This window comes from Gracilinanus agilis, chromosome 2 (genome assembly GCF_016433145.1).
Source record: "Gracilinanus agilis isolate LMUSP501 chromosome 2, AgileGrace, whole genome shotgun sequence".
Classification (NCBI taxonomy): domain Eukaryota; kingdom Metazoa; phylum Chordata; class Mammalia; order Didelphimorphia; family Didelphidae; genus Gracilinanus; species Gracilinanus agilis.
This window is the reverse complement of record NC_058131.1, coordinates 255,431,773-255,457,170: the sequence shown is the minus strand read 5'-3', so window position 1 is coordinate 255,457,170 and position 25,398 is coordinate 255,431,773. Positions and strand designations below refer to the sequence as shown.

At 37.4% G+C, this 25,398-nt stretch overlaps 1 protein-coding gene across 2 annotated transcripts in view; it reads right to left on the bottom strand.

The window, feature by feature from the left end:
* The window catches only part of VAPB (VAMP associated protein B and C), a 63,050-nt gene extending 42,658 nt beyond the window's left edge, over positions 1 to 20,392 (bottom strand). The window contains exon 1 of one of the 2 annotated variants that reach the window (XM_044663847.1): positions 19,874 to 20,392. In XM_044663847.1, the coding sequence (XP_044519782.1) occupies positions 19,874 to 19,931 (58 nt within the window). In that variant the 5' untranslated portion in view covers positions 19,932 to 20,392. The remainder of the gene's footprint in view (positions 1 to 19,873) is intronic. The other variant, XM_044663846.1, reaches the window with a different exon arrangement.
* Between the last annotated feature and the right edge of the window lie 5,006 nt (positions 20,393 to 25,398).

The following is a 25,398-nucleotide window of genomic DNA, read 5'->3' as shown; positions in this document are numbered from 1 at the left end:
CCCTCCCCTCCCCTCCCCTCCCCTCCCCTTCCCTCCCCTTCCCTCCCCTTCCCTCCCCTTCTGTCTTGGAGTCAATACAGTGTATTGGCTCCAAGGCAGAAGAGTGGTAAGGGTAGGCAATGGGGTCAAGTGGCTTGCCCAGGGTCACACAGCAGGGAAGTGTCTGAGGCCAAATTTGAACCTAGGACCTCCTGTCTAGGCCGGGCTTTCAATCCATTAAGCTCCCCAGCTGCCCCCTCCCTTGCTTTCTAAAGCCCCTCCTGAGGGACACTCAGGACTAGTGGCTTCAAAGCAATTCCTTTCTTCTCAATTAATCAACCAGCATTTGTTAAGCACCTACTATGTGTCAGGTATTGTTTTCCAAGAACAGTCAATGTTTTTCCACTCTTCCTTCATCTCTCTGCATAATTTCCTCAAAGGTATAATAAATGTTCTGGCACTACCTTGCTCTTCCTGAGGGGAAGATCTTTTCCCTACAGAGATGCAGCTGCCCCTTTTGCCCTTTTGTAATAAGGTAGACAAAGGTAGCCTATATCAGCTATATTAATGTTTCTGTGTCCCAAATTCCCAGATGAATATATATTATTCATATATTATATATCACACATATATCATATATACATATATGTAAAAATCTTAACATCATGTCCTCAAAGAAAAAAATTAACAAAAGAACTTAGGAGTGGACAAATTTTTAAGTAAGCATAAAATTATTTAAGAATAAGGACAATGGAAGAAATACTTTTTTCTAAATTTGGTTTCTTCTAATTGAACTGCCAGCTTACACACAAATCCAATGCTTTAGAAAGGAAAATAAAACATTCCAACCAATTTGATTGGTTTTAAAAGTGGCACACATTTTGTTCCCATCCAGACAACAGAAAGTCTATCATTTGAAATCATCATACTTCCTAAACAACTTCATCCCTTCACTCAGAGAAACAGAATTTTGGAGAGAAATATCTTGGAGTTTGAAATGCTTCAAATACATTATCTCATTAACCTCTGCAATATCCCTGTTGAGTTTTGTGGTCATTAAATATTAAATAGTGACAGAGTAACCAAGGCAGTTCAATTTTTAAAATTTCTTTTAAAAAAATGTTGATAGAAAGCCAGGTCTATAGGCTGGAGGTCCTAGATTCAAATTTGACCTGACACTTCCTGGCTATGTGACCCCAAGGCAAGTCACTTAATCCCAATTGCCTATCCCTTAGGACTCTTATGCCTTCCAACCCACACTTAGTATTGATCCTAAAACAGAAGCTTAGAGAGAAGAGATGAAAATATAGAAGAGGGTTTAAAAACTATTGATCTTTTGTTTTCTTGACCTTTATTTCAGAATACCTCTCTCCCTATCTTCTAACCAGTGAACCATGTCTTGCAACAAAGAATAAGAAAGAAAAATAATTAAACTAAACTATGTAATATTCATAGTCCAGACTGCAAAAAGTGGAAAAAGGAGCCAAGCTTGGTTAATTAAAACTATACAGCTTTCATTTTTGTTTTGTTTCTATTTGTATTATTGTAATCACTGTATATATTATTTTTCTGGTTCTTCCTTCACTTTTCATCAGTTCACAAAGTTTTCATTCACCTCTGATTTCTTCCTGTTCATTGTTTCTTATAGTACAGTAGTATTTCATTACATTTATATGCCTCAATTTACTTCACTGTCCCCTACACAATGTATATTTTGTTTCCAGTTTTTTGCTACACACAAAATATTTGCTATGAGTATTTAGTCTTTAAAGTTTCTTGGGACATGCCTTATGGTTTGATGTCTAGGTTCAAAAGGTATAAACATTTTAGCTATTTAAAAAAAAATTCATTCCAAATTGCTTTCTAGAATGTTCCTCTTCTACTGTGCACTTTGGAATGCTTGTTCCATAGACATCAAATTTCACATAAGACTTTTTCCTTTTTTCAATACTTCTGTCTTCTGGCACTGAGATCTGTCACTCCCTCCTGATGACAGAGCTTCCCTTCCCACTTTTCCCCATTGGTTGCACTTTCATTCATACTTTTCCTTCTTAACTGATCAAGAGGGAGAGCCAGAATATCTTTTACTTCCCACTGCCATGTTGTAAGCCTCCTACCATCATTATCCAGCAACACTTCCTCCTATGAGGTAGCTATTCAAATGTTGTCATTCATAAGTGTTCTACTTCCATACTGATGAATTCTGAAATTCCTTTATGTAATCACCTTTTATTAATTTAATTTTTTAAATTTAATTTTTATTAAAATTTATTCAATTAAATTAAGATTTAATTCCATCTTTCCCTAGTTTTTGTAGCCTTTAATCCTAGTCTTCATTCTTACTATGACTTTCATTCTCTCTCTTCCACAGTTCTTTCCTAAGCTATTATTCCTGATTTGGATAGATTTGCCTCCTTTCCCTTGTTTGACCAGTTACTGAATTCTACACTCTCCTCTCTGCTCTTGAATCCTTTGCCTTTCTGTACTGTCACCAATTATACTTTGCCATATTCAAATTGTATATTATTCCTATAAACCACTGGCTTTGCTCTTATCCATATGCTGGAATGAAGATGAAAGAAATCATGAAACCCTGTTTGGGTTCACTCAAATATGTTATTTAATAATCACAACCATGTACTCACTGCAGCAAGATAATCATTCTATTCCTCTCATTCCACTCTCCACAGAGAGTCTATCTCTTCTCCTCAAACTTTCATGGCACCTTTCCATTTTATCCTCTCCTGTGAGGGTTCCATAATTTGCCACACCTCACTTCATCCAATTATCTTTCCAACCTTTGCAGTTTCAGAAGAAGAGGTGGCTATACACTTGTTAAAGCTAACATTCCTGCATGTACCCTTCACTCCATCTCCTAAAACTCCTATGGAGTCAAGGGTGTTTGTGTATAAGGAGAGCTATAAACTAGGAAATGAATTCATTCTATCTTCCAGCAAATTGCCTTCATTATCCCCACTCTCTCTCATTTTCAATCCCTATTTATTGCTGCCTTCCCTGTTGCTTATCAACATGCCCACTGTCTCTCTCACACTGGAAAAATTCTCACGTGGTTATACTCTAGCTACTACTTTTCACCTTTATCTTTCCTCTCTTTGGCTAAATTTTTAAAGATGTTGACACTATATACCTCCAATTCCTCTCCTTTTGCGTGCTTCTAAATTCTTGGCAAGCTGGCTTCTGATCTCAATTAATTCTCTCCAAATTTCCCAATGATCTCAATTGCAAAATCTAATGGCCCTTTATAAATCTTCATCTTTCTTGGCCTTCCTGCAGCATCTTACAGTTTTATCATCTCTCCCTGGATACTCTTTACTCTCAAGATTTTCTTCAGACTGTTCACTTCTGATTTCCCTCTTTCTTGTGTCTTTGGTTAGTTCCTTCATCCATGTCACATTTACTAGTTGTAGGTTTCCTCTAAGGTTCTGTCCTGGGTCTTCCTTTTCCCTACCCCACCCCCATACTATTTCATTGGAGAATTCATTAGTTCCCACAGGTCCACTTGACATCTCTATGCAGATGAATCTTTTGACTTAGTCCCACATCCAATAAACCTTTGGATATTGAACTGGGCATCATGTAGGGATCTTAACATATCCATAACTCATTCTCTTCCCCCCCTCCCCAAATTATCTTTTTCCCAAAATCCGTATTACTATGTAGGATACTATCAACCACCTGGTCACCCAGGTTGGCAAATATAATGTCATATTCAAGTCTTCACTCAATCAACAAACATTGTCCAATATTTTATCAAGTCTTGTTGATTTGATCTCAGAACATCTTTCATTTTTATCCCCTTCCCTCCCCTCTTAAAGCCACCACTCAAAGTCTGGCTCTCACTACCTCTTGCCTGGACTATTGAAATAGACTTATAATGGGTGTCCTCACCTTAAGACTCTTCTCATGGTATTCCATCTTCCATTCAGCCACCAAAGTGATTTTCCTAAAATACAGGTCTGATCATGCCACCTCTTTCCCTTGTAAACTTTAACGGCTCCTTATTACCTCCAGAAGAAAATATAAAATATTCTGACTGGCATTTAAATATCACAATCTGCCCCTTTTTATCTTTCCAGTCCTTTACTCCTCTTCTCATACTTTAGGATTGAGTAATACTGGCCTACCAGTTGTTTCTTGCACATTGCATTCCTTCTCTCATATCTAGCTATCTTCCATGCTTGAGAAAGTTCTCCCTTCTTACCTCTATCTTTTAATTTTCCCAAGTTTCTTTAATTAATTCAACTCAAATTCTGCCTTTTGCAGAAGTCCTTTTCAGGTCTATCTAGTGCTGCCTTCCTCTGGGATGATCTTCCATCTATTCTATATGTATCTTGAATATTTACATGTTGCCACCTAGATTAAAATATGAACTCCTTGAAGGGAGGATCTATTTTGCTTATCTTTGAAGCCTTACTTCTTAGAACAATATCTGGGGCATCAGATGGGTGGGCTTGTTATTTCCCTGGAAACTTAAGAGTATTAGGGAGTTGTTCAGATCACTAAGGAGTTAAGTGACTTGCCCAGGGCTACACAGAAAAATCTGTTAGAAGCAGAATTTGATTTCAGTTCTTCCTAGTCCTGAAGCCAACTTTCTATTTATTTTATCTCATTTCCTTTCATTAAGAGCTTAATAAATACCAATATATCAGACTAATTCATAGCTCCATCAATAGTGTCTCTATGTTTGGACAGCTCCTCTAACAATGACTGTTTCTATATTTTGTCATCTTTGAGTCATTCAATCCAATCAACATTTATTAAAAGCTTAATACATTCAAGGGATATGTAATTGGAGGAAGGAATTGGTAGGTTTCCCTAGTCTCAGATGAGAAGCTGATGGAGAAAAAATGGACTAAATCATTCCATAGACTACATTATCTATTCTTTCCAGATAAAGAAAACATTAACTTTTATCCTTTCATAACTGGTTACTGGTTCTAAAACCACAGTTATCTCAAAGGCAAGATGGACCATAAGACTCATTACTGAAGGGCAAGAATTCATAGAAGGCCCCAAACAGAGAATATGCTTTGCATACTTTACATAGGATTCAGAGATGAATTGTCTTCCCCCAATGTTCTTTTCATAGTCTATTCTTGCCAAGAATGTCTCCTGCATACAAAACACAGAAGCCTGAATGTATAGTTACTGAAAGATGCTTTTTAGTATGTTAACAGTCATGATTGTGTGCTTTGTAAAAATATAATGTTATCACTTTAAACATGTTTAAAGTAGCTGTAATCTCATTTAAATTAAAAAATAGATCCCCCCACTTACAACTTTTGGGGAAAAAAAAAGCTATTGAAATACACACTTGAAAAACTAGAAGACAACCATCCTGTAAATTGAAATATAGAGGCTGCTTTTCTTTAATGGATTTCATGTTTTTAAAACTGAAAAATAGCCAGAAGCTTTACATAACAGCTTCATACTGCATGTACTCTATATACAGAGGCAAGGACTAAGATAGGCATAGCTTGAAGAAAAAATAGCTACACCATATTTGGTATTAATTATATTACAGCTTTTCTAAAAGATTTTAGAAACTAGGTTTAAACAGACAAACTTTTGTTCACACCACAGAATATGTAAAAAAAGAGAAAAACCATAAACCATATTATTTTAATTCTTTTAGGAAAAACACACCCTAGCCTTGGTCATCATAGAGGGGATGTAATTTCTAAGTGGACAGTTTGAATGTTGCTACCTCTAAGTAGCAAAACTTCTAATATTCCACAAGAAATGGAATAAAGTCAGACAGACTACATAGTGAAAGATGAGCATATTCCTTGTGACCAAGATTATAAATCAGAGATTGAGGACATGTTGGTCTATGTGGCAATGATGGTGAACCTTTCAGAGACCTTAGAGACTGAGTACCCAAACTACAACCCTCACACTGAATGTGAGCCTCCCAACTTACCCCAGATGGGAGGGAGGAAGTGCTCCCGTTGGGCTGCTGGGCAAAGGGGCTGGCCATGTGAGAAATGTCCTCAGGCATGTGCAGAGAGGGGAAAAGGTGCAGCCTCCTCTGGCATGCATGACATAGGTTCATCAACACAGATCCATGTTCTACTGAAACACAGTATTCTATAGAGCTGCATATCTTTTAAAGAATTAATTCCTAGAACCATAAAATGTGTTGTTCCTTTGCATCCTGAAGAAAAACAGCATGATCCATTCAGAATTTACTACCTTTTTGATTCAATTTCCCTTTTCTAAGAAACAGTAAAACGTTTTTGCCTTCTTGAATGTGTCTGGGTCAATCTTTCTGATGAAGTTAATAGACAATTCCAGCTAAGGGTGTACACAAGTCAACCTGAACTGTCTTGGGAGAACCAGTTGTTAAAATTTTCAGTGTATTTCAATCTTGGAAATCAAGTTATATAAATACAAATCAAGGCTTGATTTACTGTTTTGTTGCCATTCACTATCACTTCAGAGAATAAATGATGCAGATTTTAAAGTTTAATGTGTACTTGGTTTTTTTGATAGCTGTTAAGCATTTAACGGCACATTCCTGGTTGTAGGAATGAAAATAGTAAAGTGCTTTGCAATGACACTAAACAAATTGGACAGGCAGACAACAGGAGAAAGATAAAAGAGTGGCTAGTTCACAGAATGCCTAGGAGGCCACCTTAGAGTATGGGAATCCATTTGGTCCTGATCAACTTATGATTTCATTGGAGTAGAGAACTTCCTATGTGCAAACTCTACAAATGCAGATCAACACATCTTTGAATTTACTGTGTCTGTCTTAGTTGCCTGAGACACAGAGAAGTTAATACAGCTACAATCTTTGTAAAGGCAGGACCTGAATTCAAAGGTTATTGGCTCCAAGGCATCATTAGGCCGTACTGTCATTTCTGTCATGGCAATATCATTCATGAATTCACATCAAAATGTTTTTTGCCTTTCTTTCCTGATGAAGCTAATGAATTTACTATTCACTCTGTAGAAATGAGCATGTTCTTTTTATTTGCTATAAAAGAACAGAATTTAAGAACTGAAAGTGGTTCAGAGAGCTCTGGTTAAACTAATGATAACAGTAATAGCATTAGTATAATGCCATAAGGAATGTAAAACACTGTATTTTTTCCCCCCAGGTCTCAACTTTCTTTCATCATAAATCCTAAAACTAGATAGGGAGGGGAAACAGAGAAGCCTGGGCAAGGCAGAGCTTGGCTGAACCCACTCTCAGAATACAGAAGAATGGAAGATGCAAGTCTTCATTTTCAGAAGGCTCTTCTGAAAAGGAATATATATATATATATATGAAAGAGAGAGCTAGGCAGATCCCTATCCCTTCTCTTTTCCCAGTAAGGGAAGATCCAACCTGAGAAAAAATCAGGAGTAGACTTCAGCTATTTGAGGCTGCCTCCAGGCTTATGCCCTAAATTCAGGAGTAGGGACAACAAAGGGGTTGAGATTCACAGTCTAGGGCCCCGAAAGTCCAACAATTAAATCCCCACAAATCAGTACACGAACAAGAATCTGCAAAATGTTGTAGACAGCTTCTGCTTATAGACTTTCATGACAGAGGTTCCACTACTTCCCAAGGTCATCCAAATTCACCTCCCCACACACAAATAAAACTCTCACTTTCTGTTTTAGTTACAATCTAAGACAAATGAGGAAGGATTCCACAAACAGGATTAAGTGACTAGCCCAAGGTCACATGGCTAAGAAGTAACTGAGCCCACATTTGAACCCAGTTCCTTCCCACTTCAGGCTTAATGCTCTATCTATCTCGCTGTCCCATTCATTTCATTTTTATTCCAATTCAACAACATATTTATTAAGTACTTGCTATGAAAAGGTACTGAGTGACAGTACCTAGGGATATAAAGATCAAAATCAAATAGCTATTTTCTTCAAAAAGCTTACATTGAATTTAGTAAACTTCTCCAGGGATAATTTCATTGTTCCCTTAGTATTCCCCAGGCCTAGTAGTGTCTAGCATATTGTGGGTGCATAGTACTTAACTAAGGACTACTCCAATTATGATAAAGTTTTTCCATTTATCAAGCCTAAATCCACTTCTCCAACTCAGACCCAGAATTCCTCATTTAACAAAGCTAATCTCTCTTTCACATGACAGTTTCTCGAATACTGCTATCATGCCTCTGTTAAGCCTTGAGGGGCAGAGTGGTGCTTTGTCTGAATTTGGCACCAGTCACTTCATCTTTCTGGACCTGTTTCCTTATTTAGAAAATGAGGGGTTTGGATTAAATGATTTGTGAGGTTTCTAAATCTATGCTAAATAATCCCCAGGTCTTTCAGCAGATGCTCATACAAGCCTTTTCTCCAGGCCTCTCATGATCTTGGTTAAAAATCAAGGCTTTTGCCTAGTACTGTACATGAACTCCAGAAGAACCCTGAGACCAGGGCAGAGGACACCTCCCTCAATCTGGACAATGTACCTTTCTTAATGGAGCCTATTCAATTGGGGCAGCCAGGTGGCACAGTGGTTTGAGTGCCAGCCCTGGAGTCCAGCAGAATTAAGTTCAAATCTGACCCCAAATATGTACTGTGTGGCTCTGGACAAGTCACTTATCCTATTTGCTCCAGTTTCCTCATTTTTACAAATGACCTGGAGGAGGAAATGGCAAATTACTCCACTATCTTTGCCAAGAAAAATTCCAAAAGGGAGGATGAAAAGTTGGACACAATGGAAAACGACTGAACAGCAAATTCAATTCAACTTATTAAGCTCCCAGTATGTGCCAGGTGCTACAAAAAAAGGAAAAAATCCCTGCCCTCAAGAAGCTTACAAACTAAAAGGGGAGGACAATATACAAATATACAAAAAACAAGATATACATATATATATATATGTATATATATAAATAATAGGAAATAATTAATAGTGGAAAGGCACTAAAATTAAGAGGGGTTAGAGAAGGCTTTTTCCTAAGGGTGATTCTAGTTGGAACTTAAAGGAAACCAAGGATGTCACTAATTCTAGAACAGAGGGTGTGTTCCAGGCTAGGGGGATTGCCAGAGAGAATGCCTAGAGGTGAGAAATGGAATAAACTGTTAGGGTAAACAGCCAGGAGGCCAGGGTCACAGGTTTGAAAAGTGCTCACCAGAGAAGTAGGGCATAATAAAAATGGAAAGGTGGGTGTGGGCTAGGTTATTTTCTCTGGGAGGTAATAGAAAGCCACTGAAGTTTACTAAAGGGAGTGAGGAATGTTGAAATGATCAGACCTGAGGTTTAAAGAAAATCGTTTTAATGGTTAAATAGAGGATGGACTAGAGTGATGAGAGACTTGAGGCAGGCATACCCACTGGAAGTTATTGTTATGTTACTACCTGTTCTGGCTGCCATGTCAACTACTCATTCATATCTGTCTTGTGGTTCCATTGAATGCCTTTTGAACTTTTCAAAGAACTTGTGCCTAGCCCTACCTCTCCTACTCAGTCCTTGCAAAGTTGATTTTTTGGACCTAAGTATGGGACTTCACATTGTTTTTCCTCTCAAATATCTTATTAGAGTGCTCTAAATTCACCTCCTCCAAACTTCTAGGGTATGACAGCCCATGTGGTATAGTAGAAAGATTCCTAGACTTGAAATCAGATCTAATACTGAATCAAGACTCTACAGTTGCTTTCCATATGGCTTTGGGTAAATCAGTTCATCTTTAAGAGCTTAATTTGTAAAATGAGGATAATGATGCTTATATTATTTACTCTTACTGGGATACGAGGATAACATATAATACTATGTATAAAACATCATATAAAAGTGAGCCATTATAAATAAATTAGTAGTAATATTTCAAATCCTTACTCTCTCTTTTTCAATTATATATGACTGGTCTGATACCCATCGGTACTTCTCAGTCTCTCAAATGGTATTCAGGACTCAAGTGGTCGTATATCTTGTAAAGTGCAACTTATAAGAATTTTAAACACCCAACAAAAAACATTTGTTCCAAACATTTCTAATTTAATAAATTCAGTGTCCTTCAGTGTCCCTCCTTAACTAATATGAAAACTTGCTATACTCTTCTTTCTAAAGAAGGTAGAGAATTCTTCAATAGATTCAGAACGGATAAACAACCTAACTATTAAATGTCATATTTTTTAAAATGGTGGGGGATTAGGATCAGGTACCTTTCACAATTATTGTTGGGAGATGAGTTCTTAGACAAACAAGGAAAAAAGAGATTTTTTAAAATTGTATTTCTATATTGTTTATTTTTAGAAATGAATATTCATATATAAAACCACAATCTCAAAACAAACCCCCAAATAAACAAATGAAAAATTTTATGTTTTCATCTGTATTCCAACTCCAACAGTCCTTCCTCTGGAGGCATTCTTTGTCATAAATCCCTCAGAACTGTATTGGATCAGGAAAAGAAGATATTTCAAAAGATAAGACTAATATTTTGATTACGGTGTGCTGAAAAGCTTTTGTGGCCCTAGGAACTAGGAAGCTGTTGAATTGGGAGAGATGTGGGTGTGGGGGAAACAGGGAAACTACATCAAATATCTTTGCTAAGGGTCTATATGCAAGATATAAAGTGAACTAATGATGTATATAAAATATATAAAAAATAGATTAAAAATAATATAAATACAAAAGGACTAAATGTCTCTAATGGCAAAGTATTCAAAGGATACAAATAGCTCAAGAGAATTATAAATTGTTAACAAATTATTAGAAAATAATATACTATTATCAAAGATTATTATGAATCATTAATGATAAGATGTGCAAAGCAAAACAATCTTGCAGTTTCATCAAACAGCAACAAACAAGCAATGATGAAAGAGCCCATATTGGAAAGGCTTTAAAAACAACAACAAAACCCTTAGATTCTGTCTTAAATTGAAACAAGTATGTATTCCAAGGCAGAAGAGCAGTAAGGGGCAGGCTTCTGGGGTTAAGTGACTTGCCTAAAGTCAGAGTTAGGAAGTATTTGAGGTCAAATTTGAACCAGGACCTCCAGCCTCAAGGCCTGGCACTTCAGTTTAAAAGATGAATAAGGTATCCAAAGCCTTTGACCCAGAGATCTTATTTTTATCCAAATCAATGATAAAAAAAACTGGTCCCATCCACACCAAAACAATCCCAACATGTTTTGTGGTATCAAAGAACTAGAAACAAAGATGCCCTTTCATTGGGAAATAGCTAATTTAAAAAAGAGAAGAACATAATAGAAAATTATTATATTGTAATGACTAAAATTGGCTCTAGAGAAGAAATGAGAAAACATACCTACTTTGCAGAAATAGAGGCTGAGGAAATGAAACACTGCATTTGCTTTCAGATTTGGTTATGTATTGTTTAGTTTGTTGAAACATCTCCCCCGCCTTCCCTGCACCACTATGAGGAACAGCTTATTGGGAAACAGAGGGAAAGTGAAGAATTTTGAAAAATAAAGATAATATAAAACTAAAAATATCAATAAAAACTAAAAATATACTTCAAAATCTCAAATAATTCAAGTATTAACTTTGGGGATTATGCAGTACTAAGAAACATCAAATATTCACATTATTAAAACCCATGGACTTATCACAATCATGGAACATAAGGCAACAATGGTGATAGATTGTCAGTACATGAAAGAATCGATCTTTTTGACTTGACTTTTTGTATCTCAGTCCCTTCCATGAAAAAAGGAGTTCTATGTAATCTCTTGGATCTCTTCCATTTGGAAACATTCTGTATTCACTCAAGACTTTCTACTAAAACTGGGTCTCTCTTCTTGACTCCCAAGTCCCCAAAAGGTTTTTAATATTAGACAATTTCCTAGAATATCTTTCACTTTAGTTTTTCTCCATAATGCTATTCTCTTCCTGCTTTGGCAGAAACTACTTTTCCCTATCGTCCCCACACAGTATAAAACAAAATAAAAAGCCAACTTCTACTCCACTGCTAAGGAAATATATATTCCCCAAGATTCTAATTCCTTTTCTCTTCCCTCTTGATGTCTTTTAGGTGTACAGAGAGTATACAGACACACTCAGAATTCCACACCACTGGAAGTAATTCTTATCTAGGTAAAAGGTCCTAATGATAACATCTATTTTCTTCAAGTACAGAGAGTAACTATAGAAATAGAGGCAGTCCTACAGAGGACTTTCTCCCAGGAGAGTTTTTGTCTACTTATTATGCTTTAAAGTTCCATTTTCTTCCTCTTTCCTTTCCTCCTCCCAAACAGCTTTCAATTACTAAAAGGTTAGAGTTGGGATTTAGGTTAATAGTTCAGGAATCTGGTGCCTATTGAAATGCTAAGTATGCACTGACATAAACAACCCATTGGATACCAGCAGGGAACTATACAAATCTACTAGCAACATTTTATTCTGGGTGCTTAAAAGACTAGCCACCAAAAGGGGAGAAATGACACAGATAATCAAGGGTTGGTAATAATCTGCTAAAGAATATCGAACAATTCTAGGAAGGAACTTTTACAACTTTAATTATTAATATAAGTACTAAAAATGCAATTAATTTGAAAAGTAATGGGGAGAGGAATGTGCTTCTAGATTTCCCCCGCGGTATTTCACTACTGGGAGCACCAGCAAATCACCCCAATTATATCAAAACATTACTCAGACATCAACAACTTGTGGATAAAAATAATGCTTACCTAGAAAATGACTACATAGATAGATAATATTTTGTTACACAGACACATTTAGTATCTTTAAACAATCTACTTTAAATGACTTCAGGTTCTCTTTTTTTCAATAAAAATTAGATTCCTATTAAGCTCTTGTTATACAGTGGAAGTCCATGGTTTCAACTGGTCAGATGACATACTTTGAAAAGCACATAGTACACATTGTCAACAGTCCTGAGGAATCTTGGACACATGGTATGATAGGAAAAAAGCTGAAGAGACAGGTATCAAATTCTGAAGAGCACAAAATGAGGACATCAGTTCAGGTAAAATAGGTCAGAATACCATAGGGCAACTTTGTTACTGATTCACAAACTAATGCCAAAAGAATACTTCTAGATTACTAAATCTAGTAGGCAAGAATCTGCCTAAGCAATGAGGATTTATTAAGCTCCTAATGGGGAAGACAGGAGGCTTAGGAGATAGAGAGCCAGGTCTACAGACAGAAGGTCCTGGGTTCAAGTGTCACCTGAGACACTTTCTAACTGTGCGACCCTGGGCAAGTTACTTAATCCCAATTGTATGGCTCATTATTGCTTTTGTGTTGGTATATACTAAGACATAAGGTAAGGGTTTAAAAAAGAAAAAAAAGTGCACCCACTGTGTGCCTGGTACAATGCTAGGAAGTACAGACAAATGCAAAAATCACAATCCCTGGTCCTAAAACAATTTACATTCTCCTTGAGAAGCCATGCTTTGGTGGATGGAAGTAGCACTCAATCTCTCTCTTTTTCATTCTTGCTAAAGATTGTACTGATCTGTCCTAATTATAGCCATTATTTATGGCAACTTGTTCAAAAGCAATATGGAGATTTTGTACTCATAGAGATCTCTGTAGAAATTAAAATACCATGCTCTTAAAATCTAGGTTGGGCCAATAATGAGAAACAATAACCAATAGTTTTTTCTATCTATTGGCTTCAGTTCCTCTTCAGCCCTATACCCTCATTGTATGGTGGTACATACGCCAAGGTGAGAGTTATCTGTATTTTGCTGATCTAAAAGAAAAATGCTATATAATATTCTTAGATTAAGTGGTGTTATTAATAATATTTAAAAGCTTACCTTTTGGAGAAGTGTCAATTCATACTATTTTAATAAATGTACAAGATGGAAAACTGCCAACTAACATTAAAGAATATTAACGATATATGTTACCACCCATTTTTCAAAGAAGAAACACTACTACTAGATTCTGTGTTTGGTCATTTACAACAAACATAACAGGTCACTAGAGTCTGGTTACCATTTCTGAGAGGTTACTGTAAATAAAAGAAGAAAATTCTTGGGTGAAAAAACTCAGAAGTATTTTCATTTCCAAGATATTAATGCTTAGTGAATATTATTAATACTGGGTGAAGAGTCAGAAAGAAGCAGTACCAAATCTCAGTTCAAGAAGCCAGTTATGGGACCCAAGACAAGTTACCTAACCTCTTGGTGCCACACGTAATTCTTTAGAATTTATCTGGGGATATAGCTCTTAGTAGAGGGAACCTCTAAAACTGGGGAAATGACAGATTTTTTTTTCCAGTTCAATCTTCCAGTTCATAAAAAGACTCAAGTAGGACAAAATCAGGAGACAGATTTGACCTGTGAAGGTGTATGCAGAAGGTTGATAAATTGCAGTCACTCTGGTGAGCAAGTGAAGGGTTTCTGTTCAGGGTGGAGTCAAGCCCACATTATGTGAAAAAGAACAAATGACACTTAAATAACTCCTTATAGATTGCAGAGATTTACTTACATTAACCCAACTGATCCTCACAACTATCCCTAGAGGTAAGTATTATAGGTATTACATTTATGTGTATTTTATTGTATTGTATTAATATCATTTGGCAGATGAGAAAATTGAGGCAGACAAGGGTTAAGTGACTGGCCCAGGGTCATATAACTACTGTTTAGGCGGAATTTTAACTGGGTCTTCCTAACTCCAGATCTATTATATCATCCAGCTGAATCAAGGTACATTCAAAAAGTTAAGTTAAAAACATAGCTGACCCTCTGAGTAGCCTGTGTTTCTATTCACCAATTGAGCAAAAGAGCATAGTTTTAAAGCTGGGAGAGAGTTCAAAAAGTCATTTGTTTTGTTTGTTTAAATCCCTACCTTCCATTTTAGAATCTTTACTGAATATCAGCTCCAAGGCAGAGGGGCAGTAAGAGATAGGCAACTGGGGTTAAGTAACTTCTCCTGGGTCACACACCTAGAAAGTGTATGATCATTTAGTTTTTAACATCCTCATTTAAAATCAGATTTAAATCTAAGTCCTGGAATATGAATCCAATACTTTTTGATCTATGTTACAATAAAGAAAGGTGCTCACAGTTATTGTTCAAACTAAAGAACTAATGTTATCTATTAAAGGAAGGATAATTTAAAAGTACCATAATTAAATTCATTGGTAGGTTTTTATATTTTTACTTCCTCAAAAGTTTTTTGGAATGCAATTTAGACTGGAAATGAGAAGGGGCTTCATTTTTCTCCAAAAAAACTCACAAGTTTGTTCTAAGTGATTTAGTCTAAGGATGAAGCAAACCCTCCCACCTCAGAGTCACAACAGTATAGATGGATTATATACCTTCCTTAGATAGGAAAGAAAATCCTTTGTAAAAGAATCAAACACCACTACTTTGGAAAAGGTTATGTCCTTCACATGTCCTATGTCTCCCATGGCAATTCCAGTAACTTTCCAGAAAAACTTTTCGAGTTCAAGTCATCCACTCAGCCCTTTGTGTGCCTTCCTCTTATTAAAAGGTAGGCTCTTTGAGGGCAAGAACAATCTCTTTTAAAAATTTCTGTATCCTTAGTGATTGCCAAAAAATAGGTCAACAAGCACTTTTAAATACTTATTATGTGTCAGGAAGTATGTTAAGCTCTGGGGATAAATAGGAAGGCAAAGAAAGCCCATGTCCTCAAAGAATTCACATTCTAAAGGAGAAGGCAACGTGTAAATAACTGCATATGGAAAAGATATCCCCACAGGTATATATAACATAAGAACATAAGTAGAGGGTACACACACACACACACACACACACACACACAAGTATACTGGAGGCAACATATGATAGGCACTTAATGCTTTTTAATTTATTCATTCAAATATGATTCATTATTTTATTTTACTCCCTTAGGACCAATGACATACACTAGTGAGAACTGTAAAAGGTCTGAGGTTATGGAATAGAACAAAGGTAGTCAAAATACACGGCTAAGGAATTTATGATCCTTGCTAGCCTCATCAACTTTGAGTTAATTGCCCCACTTCATTCAAATGAATAAAACATACCATAAAAAAAAGCACTTGTTTTCTGAGTATAATTCTGGACTCCTAGGAGGCCTGAGGACCCTTTCAGGGAGTCCTCCAAAACTATTTTCACAGTAATATTAGGACGTCATTTGCCTATTAAAATACTCCCTTCTATCATTATGAGGGTGAATTTACTCAAGCATTTCAATCAAAACAACAGATTGAATGCAGAAGCAGATATGAGAAACTTTATCTGATTTCTAAGCTGTCTTCTATTAAGTCAGACATTAAAAAGATTTGCAAAAAGATGTAAAACAATGTCACTCTTCTCACTAACTTTTTTTGTTTGGAAAATATTCATTTCCTCACAAAATATGTTATTTACATTAATATGCGATGAATTTATTGTTATTTTAAAAGAAATCCATTTTAACATGTAACAGGATAAATAACAATAAATATACTGGAAATCAACAAAAGTTCTAGGGGACCTCAATAATTGAGACATTAAAAAACTCATGAGATCAATGAGTTTGAGAAACAATGTTAAAGAGTATGAAGGAATTTCTATACAATTCTTGAAGAAGGGCTCTATAAATATAAGGCATTCTATAATGGGTGGAATCTGTTTCCTTAAAAAAAATTTTTTAAGAGTAAAACTGGCACTAGCTCACATTTGGAGCATGGGGGTTTAATCCAAAACCTTCCTTAGAAGAACTTTTCTTAGAATGAGAAAAGAGGTTTGCCAGCAAGTAAAATGATAGGAAAAAGGCAGGGACTAGGCCTTGGGAAGAGGTAGGTCACATGAAAGTTACCAATAGGGAGAAAGCAACACAAAAGACACAAGCTTCCTAGCTTGTGAATCCCAAAGTCCCCAATCTCTAGGAATGGGTTTCCTGATTCTGACCAAAAAAAGCTTTGTGTTAATTGCTGATATCTAATAAATACTTCATAAAAACTAACTTAGTATACTCTCTTTACATTCCTCCAGGAAGTCACTAGCCTGATCAATTTTCTTTGTTTTAATATTTAACAACACAAGATAGTGCAGTCATGTTTGAGGCTTAAAATAAAAGACTGATCTAGATAATTGAAACAAATACTAATTCCTTTCTTTTGTAGTGATGTATATATTACAGCACACCCACACAAAAATTTAATAGAAAGAAGGAAGTCTTAGGAGATACAAATCGAAGTCATTCAAAGAATCTAATACATAAGAATGGCTCAAAACAATGAATATTTCTAATGCTCCCTACTTCCCTCAAATGTCTTACACATTTATCTCTTCTTTTAAGGTAGATATGATGAAAAAGTAAGCAATATTCGTTTTTTCCTGCATTGTAATAAATCTGATCTCTGCAGAACAAGGACTGCTGATGAGTCTCTAGCTAATTCCATAAAGTTCAGTTTATCATTTAATCTTTACAAAGGTACTGATAAATTCCTTCAGAGTTCCCAAATTCCATAGGTACTTGTCCTTCATATGCTACTTGACATATACACTGAAAGTATATAGTTACTTTGAGTGATGTGATTTCTGGGATTCTGACTTTCCATGGTTTTCCTCCTCCTCTTTTCTAGAAAGCCTATTTCAAGGGTTTCCACATAAAAATGAATCATCTGGGGGCAGCTGGGTGGCTCAGTGGATTGAGAGCCAGGCCTAGAGACAGGAGGTCCTAGGTTCAAATCCGACCTCAGACACTTCCCAATTGTGTGACCCTGGGCAAGTCACTTGACCCCCATTGCCTACCCTTACCAATCTTCCACCTATAAGTCAATACACAGAAGTAAAGGGTTTAAAAAAAAAATCATCTGACAAGAAAGATGGAACGCTGGACACAGACTAGTTCAAATATTATCATAGGATAATTTAGAGCTGGAAAGGCCCTTAGAGGTCATCTAGTCCAACCTCTTCATTGGGTCAAAAAAGATTTTTGCTTAAGAGAGGTATGCTCAAGTTTAGGATTTAAACCCAATGTTCTTTGACCCCAGATTTAGTAGGTTTTTTTGCACTGTACAATACTGATTCTCAAAAATACCTCTTCTTTTAGTAAAGTGCTACCTTTATAAGTGATTGTTAGCAAAATGAGAAGAAAAAAGTCATTCCAAACTTCAGTGGCATTTGTGACACCCAATACAATCTTAGTTTTCAGAAATAAGCTCAGAATCACTGCTCATTTGCATCAAACACTTTAAATGGCCTCCTTCTTTAAAGATATAGTTTGTCATCTTTTCTTACCAAGATGCTAAAAAGATAATCAACAACATGTTGACTGGAAAGCATAGAATAGGTTTAAAGAGAAAAGCAAGCAGATAAATAACCTTTCAAAATGATACTAGCACTCCTCTAGGGACATGATTATGGCCTGGCAACAATTTTCTAGTGGCCTAGAACAGAATTCGTCAGGCTTTCCCTAGTTATAGATGTCTCCTTTCTCTACTCCTGGGGACTTAGGTAAATGAAGTTGGAATATATTGAGAAACAGTAATAACCATGGAATGATTTTGAGGGAGAGCAGCAACCTAATTTTAACTGAAAACTAGCCAAACAGATGCAGTTTATCCAGGCATAAAAATAATAGGCAACTATTGTTATTATTTCACACACCTGGGTGATGGCCTTCAGCAACAACTCTAGTGGAAATCACTTCCAACATTTGCTAAAAAATCAAGTCATCACCACAGATTATCGGGATGGCATAGTAAAGTAGCAACTAGCCTAAACGCTTTCAGAAGAGTTATTAAGTTGCAATATCCTATATGACAGCATTAAAACACCTCTTTTGGCAGCTGCAACTATGTGGGGTTACTTAATTTTAAAAAGGAAATGTTAAGTCCCTGCACATTCAGTATCCAGTTTCTGTTTTATTCAACAAAATGACATCGATAGTTTTGGGATGTTTTCTACCAACATGTCAAGGGAATAGCAAAACAACGAGTAAACGTGATATGCTGACAAATACTGGGCTAAAGGCCTTAGATTTTAGGTTTGCTTGCAAATACAAATTAGAACCAGTTGCATACATTCGGTATCCTCTCTTCGAAGCCCCGGGTAGCCCTGACAGTTTTCTGAGTAGCAAAGAGAGAAAGGCATGAACACCAAAATGAAAACAGAATTTCCTTAGGTTGCTCCCAAGAAAGCTCAGACACAACACCTTGGTAGGAATGGCTACAGAAAGCTACTGAAAGTATGCAGAAACCGGGACAGCTTCTCTAGGCATATAACTGGGCGGGGGGAGGGGGGGAAGGAGATTGAGGGAAAGGGGGGAACCTAAGGGGAAGGGGTAGGAAGGAGAAGGAAACAATCTAGTAAAGTCAAGTCATTAAAAAAAAAAAATTCCCCGAAGGAGAAAGGCAATAGAAATTTCAAGATTTTTTTTCGTTGCACACCAGAATGTCCTGAATATGGGGCGTGGGGGAAGAGGGTTGGAAAAATCCCATCGTCCCGGTCCCGCACAAACCCGAGGCCCCGAAGCTCAGCCCTTCCCCCATCCCCCCCACCCCAGCTCCCGGCTCCCACCCAGTTCTCCAGGCGCTGACATGCAAACGCCCAGCGAGCAGCACTGGCCCTGAATCTGAGCCTTCCTTCTTCAAGATATTCGCCTCCTCTTCTCTTTAGGGAGCACGGGGTGTGGGAAGAGAAGGAACAGGGGTTGGGAAAGGAGCGAGGAAAGTGGGGCCCGGTCTCCAAATATATAAGACTCCGATCCGGCGAATACAATAAACAGGTGGACGCCCCTTCTAAACGCATTTTCCTGGGCGGGGGAAGACAATTTAAGGCTTCAAAGAAGGAGGCACTCGGGGGGAAGAGACCTCAAAGCGGCAAAGACGCACTCACTGAGAGAGACCCGATAAATAAACCTGAAGGACATTTTATTTGCTCCAGCCTCTCCCGGGCCCCCGGAAAATGGCTGCCAGTGGTGCCTTTGCCAGTGGCTGCAAACGCCCGGGAGAGTGACCGGGTCCCCGCGCTCTTACCTTTGAATTTGAGCTCGTGCTGCGGCTCTAGGCTCAGAACCTGCTCCACTTTCGCCATATTCCTCGGATTTGGGGGGGAGGGGGCGGGGGCGGGAGAGGGGGTGGAGGCTGCTGCTTCCAGCTGCACCAGTTTTAGAGACCCGGGGAGATTAAAATAAAGATGACATGGAATAATATTTTTTAAATTTTTTTTAAAGAAACAGAAAGCAGAGAAAGGTCGCGGCGAACTGGTACAGGGCGGGCGGCGGCGAGATGCCCAGGGAACCTAGCAGGGGCCCGGCACACTCACACACACACTCACTCGCACACACGCACTCACGCACGCACGCACACGCAGACCCACAGCCAGACCCAGGGAGAGGGAGAGGCTGAGAGAGCAAACGGCAAAGGAGGAAGAGTTAGGAGGTAGTGGCGGCGACAGCAGCAGGAGGAGGAGGAGGAGGAGGAGGAGGCGACAGTGATGATGCAGCATGAAGGGGGCCAGAGAGAGGCCGGAGCTGACGTAGCGATCACGGCAAAAGCCTTTTCCTTCTTTAAACCCACCTGGGCTTTTTCCAGCCCGGGGAGAATGCGCGCGTGCTAGGTTCGACTGGGACTAAGAGAAGAGCTCGCGCGCAAAGCAGGGAAGGAGAGGAGGGCCGCGCGCCCAGGCGAGAGGGCGTGGTGCTCGGGGCGCTGCGCGTGCCTTAGGTTGTGGGGCTGAGGACCTGAGACCCCCGGGAGGATGGGGGGCTAAGAGCCTCTAGCATAGCCAGGGAGGAGGGCCCGGGAGCGTACGCGGTCGCACACACGCTTTGGTGTGGGGACAAACGGCGCCCACGGCCCTGGCCTTTATTTCTGGAGACTACCCTAGTGCCTGCTTGGGTGTGGGCTGCGGACTTTTACCACTCTTTGTACCCACCACTCACCCCACGCCCAGTTAGTCACTTCTGCCCAGAGGTCACTTGGAAGGATGGCCCAGGGCCCCGTAGTGGAACTAAGGCTATCAGTAGCAGCACTGTGCAAGTGAAGATGAATTTTAACTCCGAAAACATGTGAATGAACCTCAGCGACCCAGATGCAAATGTATTATTCTGACAATATCTAATGCTGGCGTATAACCTTTAAAACAATTTCTACAGTCATAATTATTAGATTCTTTAATCTGTTAGATGGGCGGAGCTGGGGATAATTACCCCCATTTTAAAGATGAGGGAACAGAGGCCAAGAGGTCAATTGACTTGGCCCTAGTCATTCTGCAGCTAGGTTGCAAAATGGATAGCCAGACCTAGAGTTTGGAGGATATGAGTACAAATTCGACCTCTGACACTTCCTAGCTGTGTAACCCTGGGGCAAGTTTCTTAATCCCTTTTGCCTCAGCTTCCTCTTCGGAAAATGAGTAAATGGCAAACCACTCCAGTATTTTGCCAAGAAAACCCTATAAAGACCTACACTTTTAAACAACATACTGTTAATAAATAGTGGCCTTTAACCCAAATTGTCTGCCCCTTGGTCCAAAGAATTGTACTACACCATAGTGCCTTTCCTATATATTAAGTAACAAGTGACCCACTGTCCTCTGAAAGCTCTGAAGGTAACTGCAGACTCTTTTATAAAATATGGTTTAAGTGAAAGTCTTACTTACATCAACCAGGAAAAAGGAAAGAATATTAGATATCTTCTCCTTTCTTCTATGGAAGGATTTCTGAAAATAAACATTTCCCCTGTTATTCCCTTAGATTAATTCCTTAATTTATCAATTAAGATAGTAATTTATCACTATAGGCAATAAGGAGATATAAAATCTGATTCTGATTTTTATTTATTTTTGTGTCTAAGCAGGTCTAGGGCTTTTCATTGGCAGGAATGTTTTAACATCTGACAATAAAAGATGATGGATCAGCCCATTAAAGTTTGCAATGAGGGAGGAAGATTGTGTTGAAACATTAAGGAAGCAGGTTACAGTATATATCTGCATTATTTATAATATATTCCACCTCTTCAGCTGTTCCTGTCCATCTTAAGCTTCTCTGTTCATCTTTAGCAGGCCTCTTTCTGATCCCTGGGTTGTTCAAACTACTATGATCTTGTTTAATCTTTTGCATTTTAGTGGCTTAAAAACTCATATATTTCTTACTTTACTATGTAATTTAAATGAGTTTACTCTAATTCATTTGCTTTTTTTTTTTTAAATGGCCTCAAAGAATCACAGCTTTGGTTTATCTATTTAAGAGCTTCAATATGAAAAAAAAAAACTAGCATGTTCATTATGGGCCACATGTTAAATGACCCTCCACTCTTAGGAGACCTACAGGGTTAGCATTATAAATGCAAGTAAAAACCAACTCATATGTAACAGCAGTCTGAATGTTATCAGTCAATAGATGTATGAAGTCAACATTATCCAGAAAGTGATTTGCATTTGACAAACACTACATATACTACTTTTTGTACTTCTTCAAAGGTTTTTGCCAGATTACTTGAGCCTGAATATCAGTTTGCTCCATTTCCATAATGAAGAGACTTTCCAATTTAAGATTTTCTAATTGAATGTCACTTAAGAGTTATACTTAAAAAAATACTTTCCATCTTAGAACCAATATGTATATTGGTTGCAAGGCAGGAGAGCAGTAAGGGCTAGGCAATGGGGGTTAAGTGACTTCGTTCAGGGTTACCCAGCTAGAAAGTCTCTGAGGCCACATTTGAACCCAGGAACTCCTGTTCCTGGGCCTGGCTCTCAATCCACTGAACCACCTAGCTGCCCCCAAAAAGTTGTACTTAAAAAAAATGAATTTAGTCTTAATAATCATCATATTTTATTAGACTTTAAAACTTTCCACCTAGACATTGAATAGCTATTATACACATGCCCTATCCTACTTGTAAAGATTTAAATAAATCACATTATTTAAAATGAGTCCTAGCTATTTTCTTTAAGATTCAGTGTTTGCTGAAGAAGGGAATATTGATATTAGTGTTAGCACCTTGAGAATAATCTAGGCATCACTATACTGTTTAAATGATTAATTTTATTTTTAAGAACAGCATTTTCCAGAAAGGTGATTAGAAGAACATTTGTAAAACCTTTGAAGGTTTGTCCCACATTATATGGCAGTCAGTTTGTTTAACTTTCTGAATATGTATTATTTATGTATTGCAAACTTAGAAAGACTTAAATTCCTGTTTAGTTGTCTCCCATTATTTATAAAATAAGGTACTTTAACTTTTGTAATCTTTATATGGCAATTTAGTGTGGCAAAATGCTAGACCTGAAACCAAAAGGGCCTAAGCTCAAATTATGCAACAAACACTAGCTGTTTGTCTATGAGGAAGTTGCAACTTATTTTCTCTTGTTATAAAATGGGCATAATAATGGGATCTGCCTACTTCATAGTGTTGTAGTGAGAACCAAATGATATAACATATACAAAACATTTTGTGGACTTTAGAGCAGTCTAATAAAAGGTACTTTCTGAATTTTAAGACTGTGAAACCACCAAAAAATACTGAGAAATTTCAGGCAGCCCTATGTTTAAAATGAAAATCTAAATCATTTTGCTCTTGATTAAAACATTGGGTCTATTAACACCCTAATTCATTCTTACAAAATGTCAGAAGTAAATTTCCTTTTGATATAATCTGCCAAGGGCCCTCTGGAATATGTATTTTCTTTTGTTGACCTTGGAAAGAAAAAATTTAATGCCCATATAATGAAAGATGCAAGAAAACCGATGCCTGGTTTCCCAAACAATATTGACCTTTTCAGTAGAGGAGTACATTTTAAGCTGGTATTGATTGGACTCAAAATACCTACAGACTTTTAAAAGAGCCTTAAATTTTAGTTATCTCAGTTACTGCCTCAATAGAAGTCTGGTATTTAATTTCAAATTAAAGTTACCAATATACTTAGAAATTATTTGAAATCTAAGAAACATGTTCTAGGTGCTGCCTGCTCTGTATTGTATTGTAGGGCAGTGCTGTAAGCATCCTGCAAGAGTAAAAGGATCCTGGCTCCAAAAAGCTAACAAGAGAAAATGAAAATATCACTGTTGCTTTTTAAATCATAAAGAGTAGTGTACTATAACAATATTTACATAGATTGCAAGTGGAACACGCTTCTCTGATAAACTTCTAACAATGAATTGAGATGAGTCTGGAACTTTTTAATTTCATGACTGCTTAACCAAGTCAATTTAAGAAAGGGAAAACCATACCCTAGACCCCCATCGCAATCTCATGTTATGACCACAACTCCTAAATGGCTATTCTTGGTCTTTGCCTTTTTGGTTCATGTCTTGATGTCTTAAGGCTGGAGAAAGACTCAAGACCATAGGAGGATGGCCTAGAAGGAAAAAAAAAAAGCTGGCTCATTTTTGCAGCTTGCCCATATTGCAGTGGTCAGTTCTACAGTTCTAGTTTCCTAACTCTACCTTGTAATTATCTTAGCCATGCTATGTGAGAAATCATGATTTGGAGAAAATATGTGCTCCTGAGATCATACAGAAAGAAAAACATTCTAGAAAGCAAGACTTCATGTTTGTAAACATGATATTTTATTAGTAAAATGTTTACAACCAGGCACAACACAACATAAATCCGCAGTGATTTAGCATGTCATTCATTACATTATAAAAGTTTGTAGAATGACTCAGCTGAAACAACAGTTCAAGATATATCAAATCAGCCTTTGTTTGCAAACTACTACAGTATGAGTATAAACAAGACAAATTTTACAACAATCAAAATTCTGGTTTCTTGGTCAGCCTCTACAAACAATACAGACATCATACTAATGTTTATACATAGACTCTTAGGTCCAGCCTAAGATTAAGACTGTAAAAATAAAGTCTCAAACCATTCATATAAGCTTGGCAACCATCACTACAATATTTCATCACTAGTAACCGAGCTACATGTCATGCAGTGAAGCAATAGCTGTAGATCTGTGTAGTTCACAGTGCCACAAAGCAACTATAAACAGCTTACTTCTTTTTTTCATTATACTATTATAAAAAGGCACAAATATCTTAACCCTTGCATCAGACTTTGGAAAGGCATAACATTCATAGGAGACAAAAAGTTTTGCTGGTACAATGGGCTAGTTTTAGGTTGACATTTCAGAATCTAAATTCAAGATTTTTTTTGAGGGAGCATATATCATACTTAAATACTCTGCTTAGAATTAAGCTAACTTTTGACAGTTGAAATTACTAAAAGTGAGAGACACTTTAGAAAATAGAATAGACGGTGTGCCATAATTTGGTGTTTCTCACACCTCTGAAAACAATGAAATTTACTCAAAATTAGCCTCCACATTTTCTGACAATGACAGTTGCTTCTTTAATCTTCAGTTGGAAGGAGCTGTTAAAAGCTTACCACTTTAAATCACATAAGGCAGCACAGTGTAGAATGTCAGGACAATAACATGTTTTAAAGGTACAATTGACCTTTAGAAGAACTTTCACTGTAAGCATGAGAATGTTAATAAAATAAGGCAAGAAGTATTCTTTACATAGAAGGCAAGAGGTAAAAGTCTTTAGTTCAGA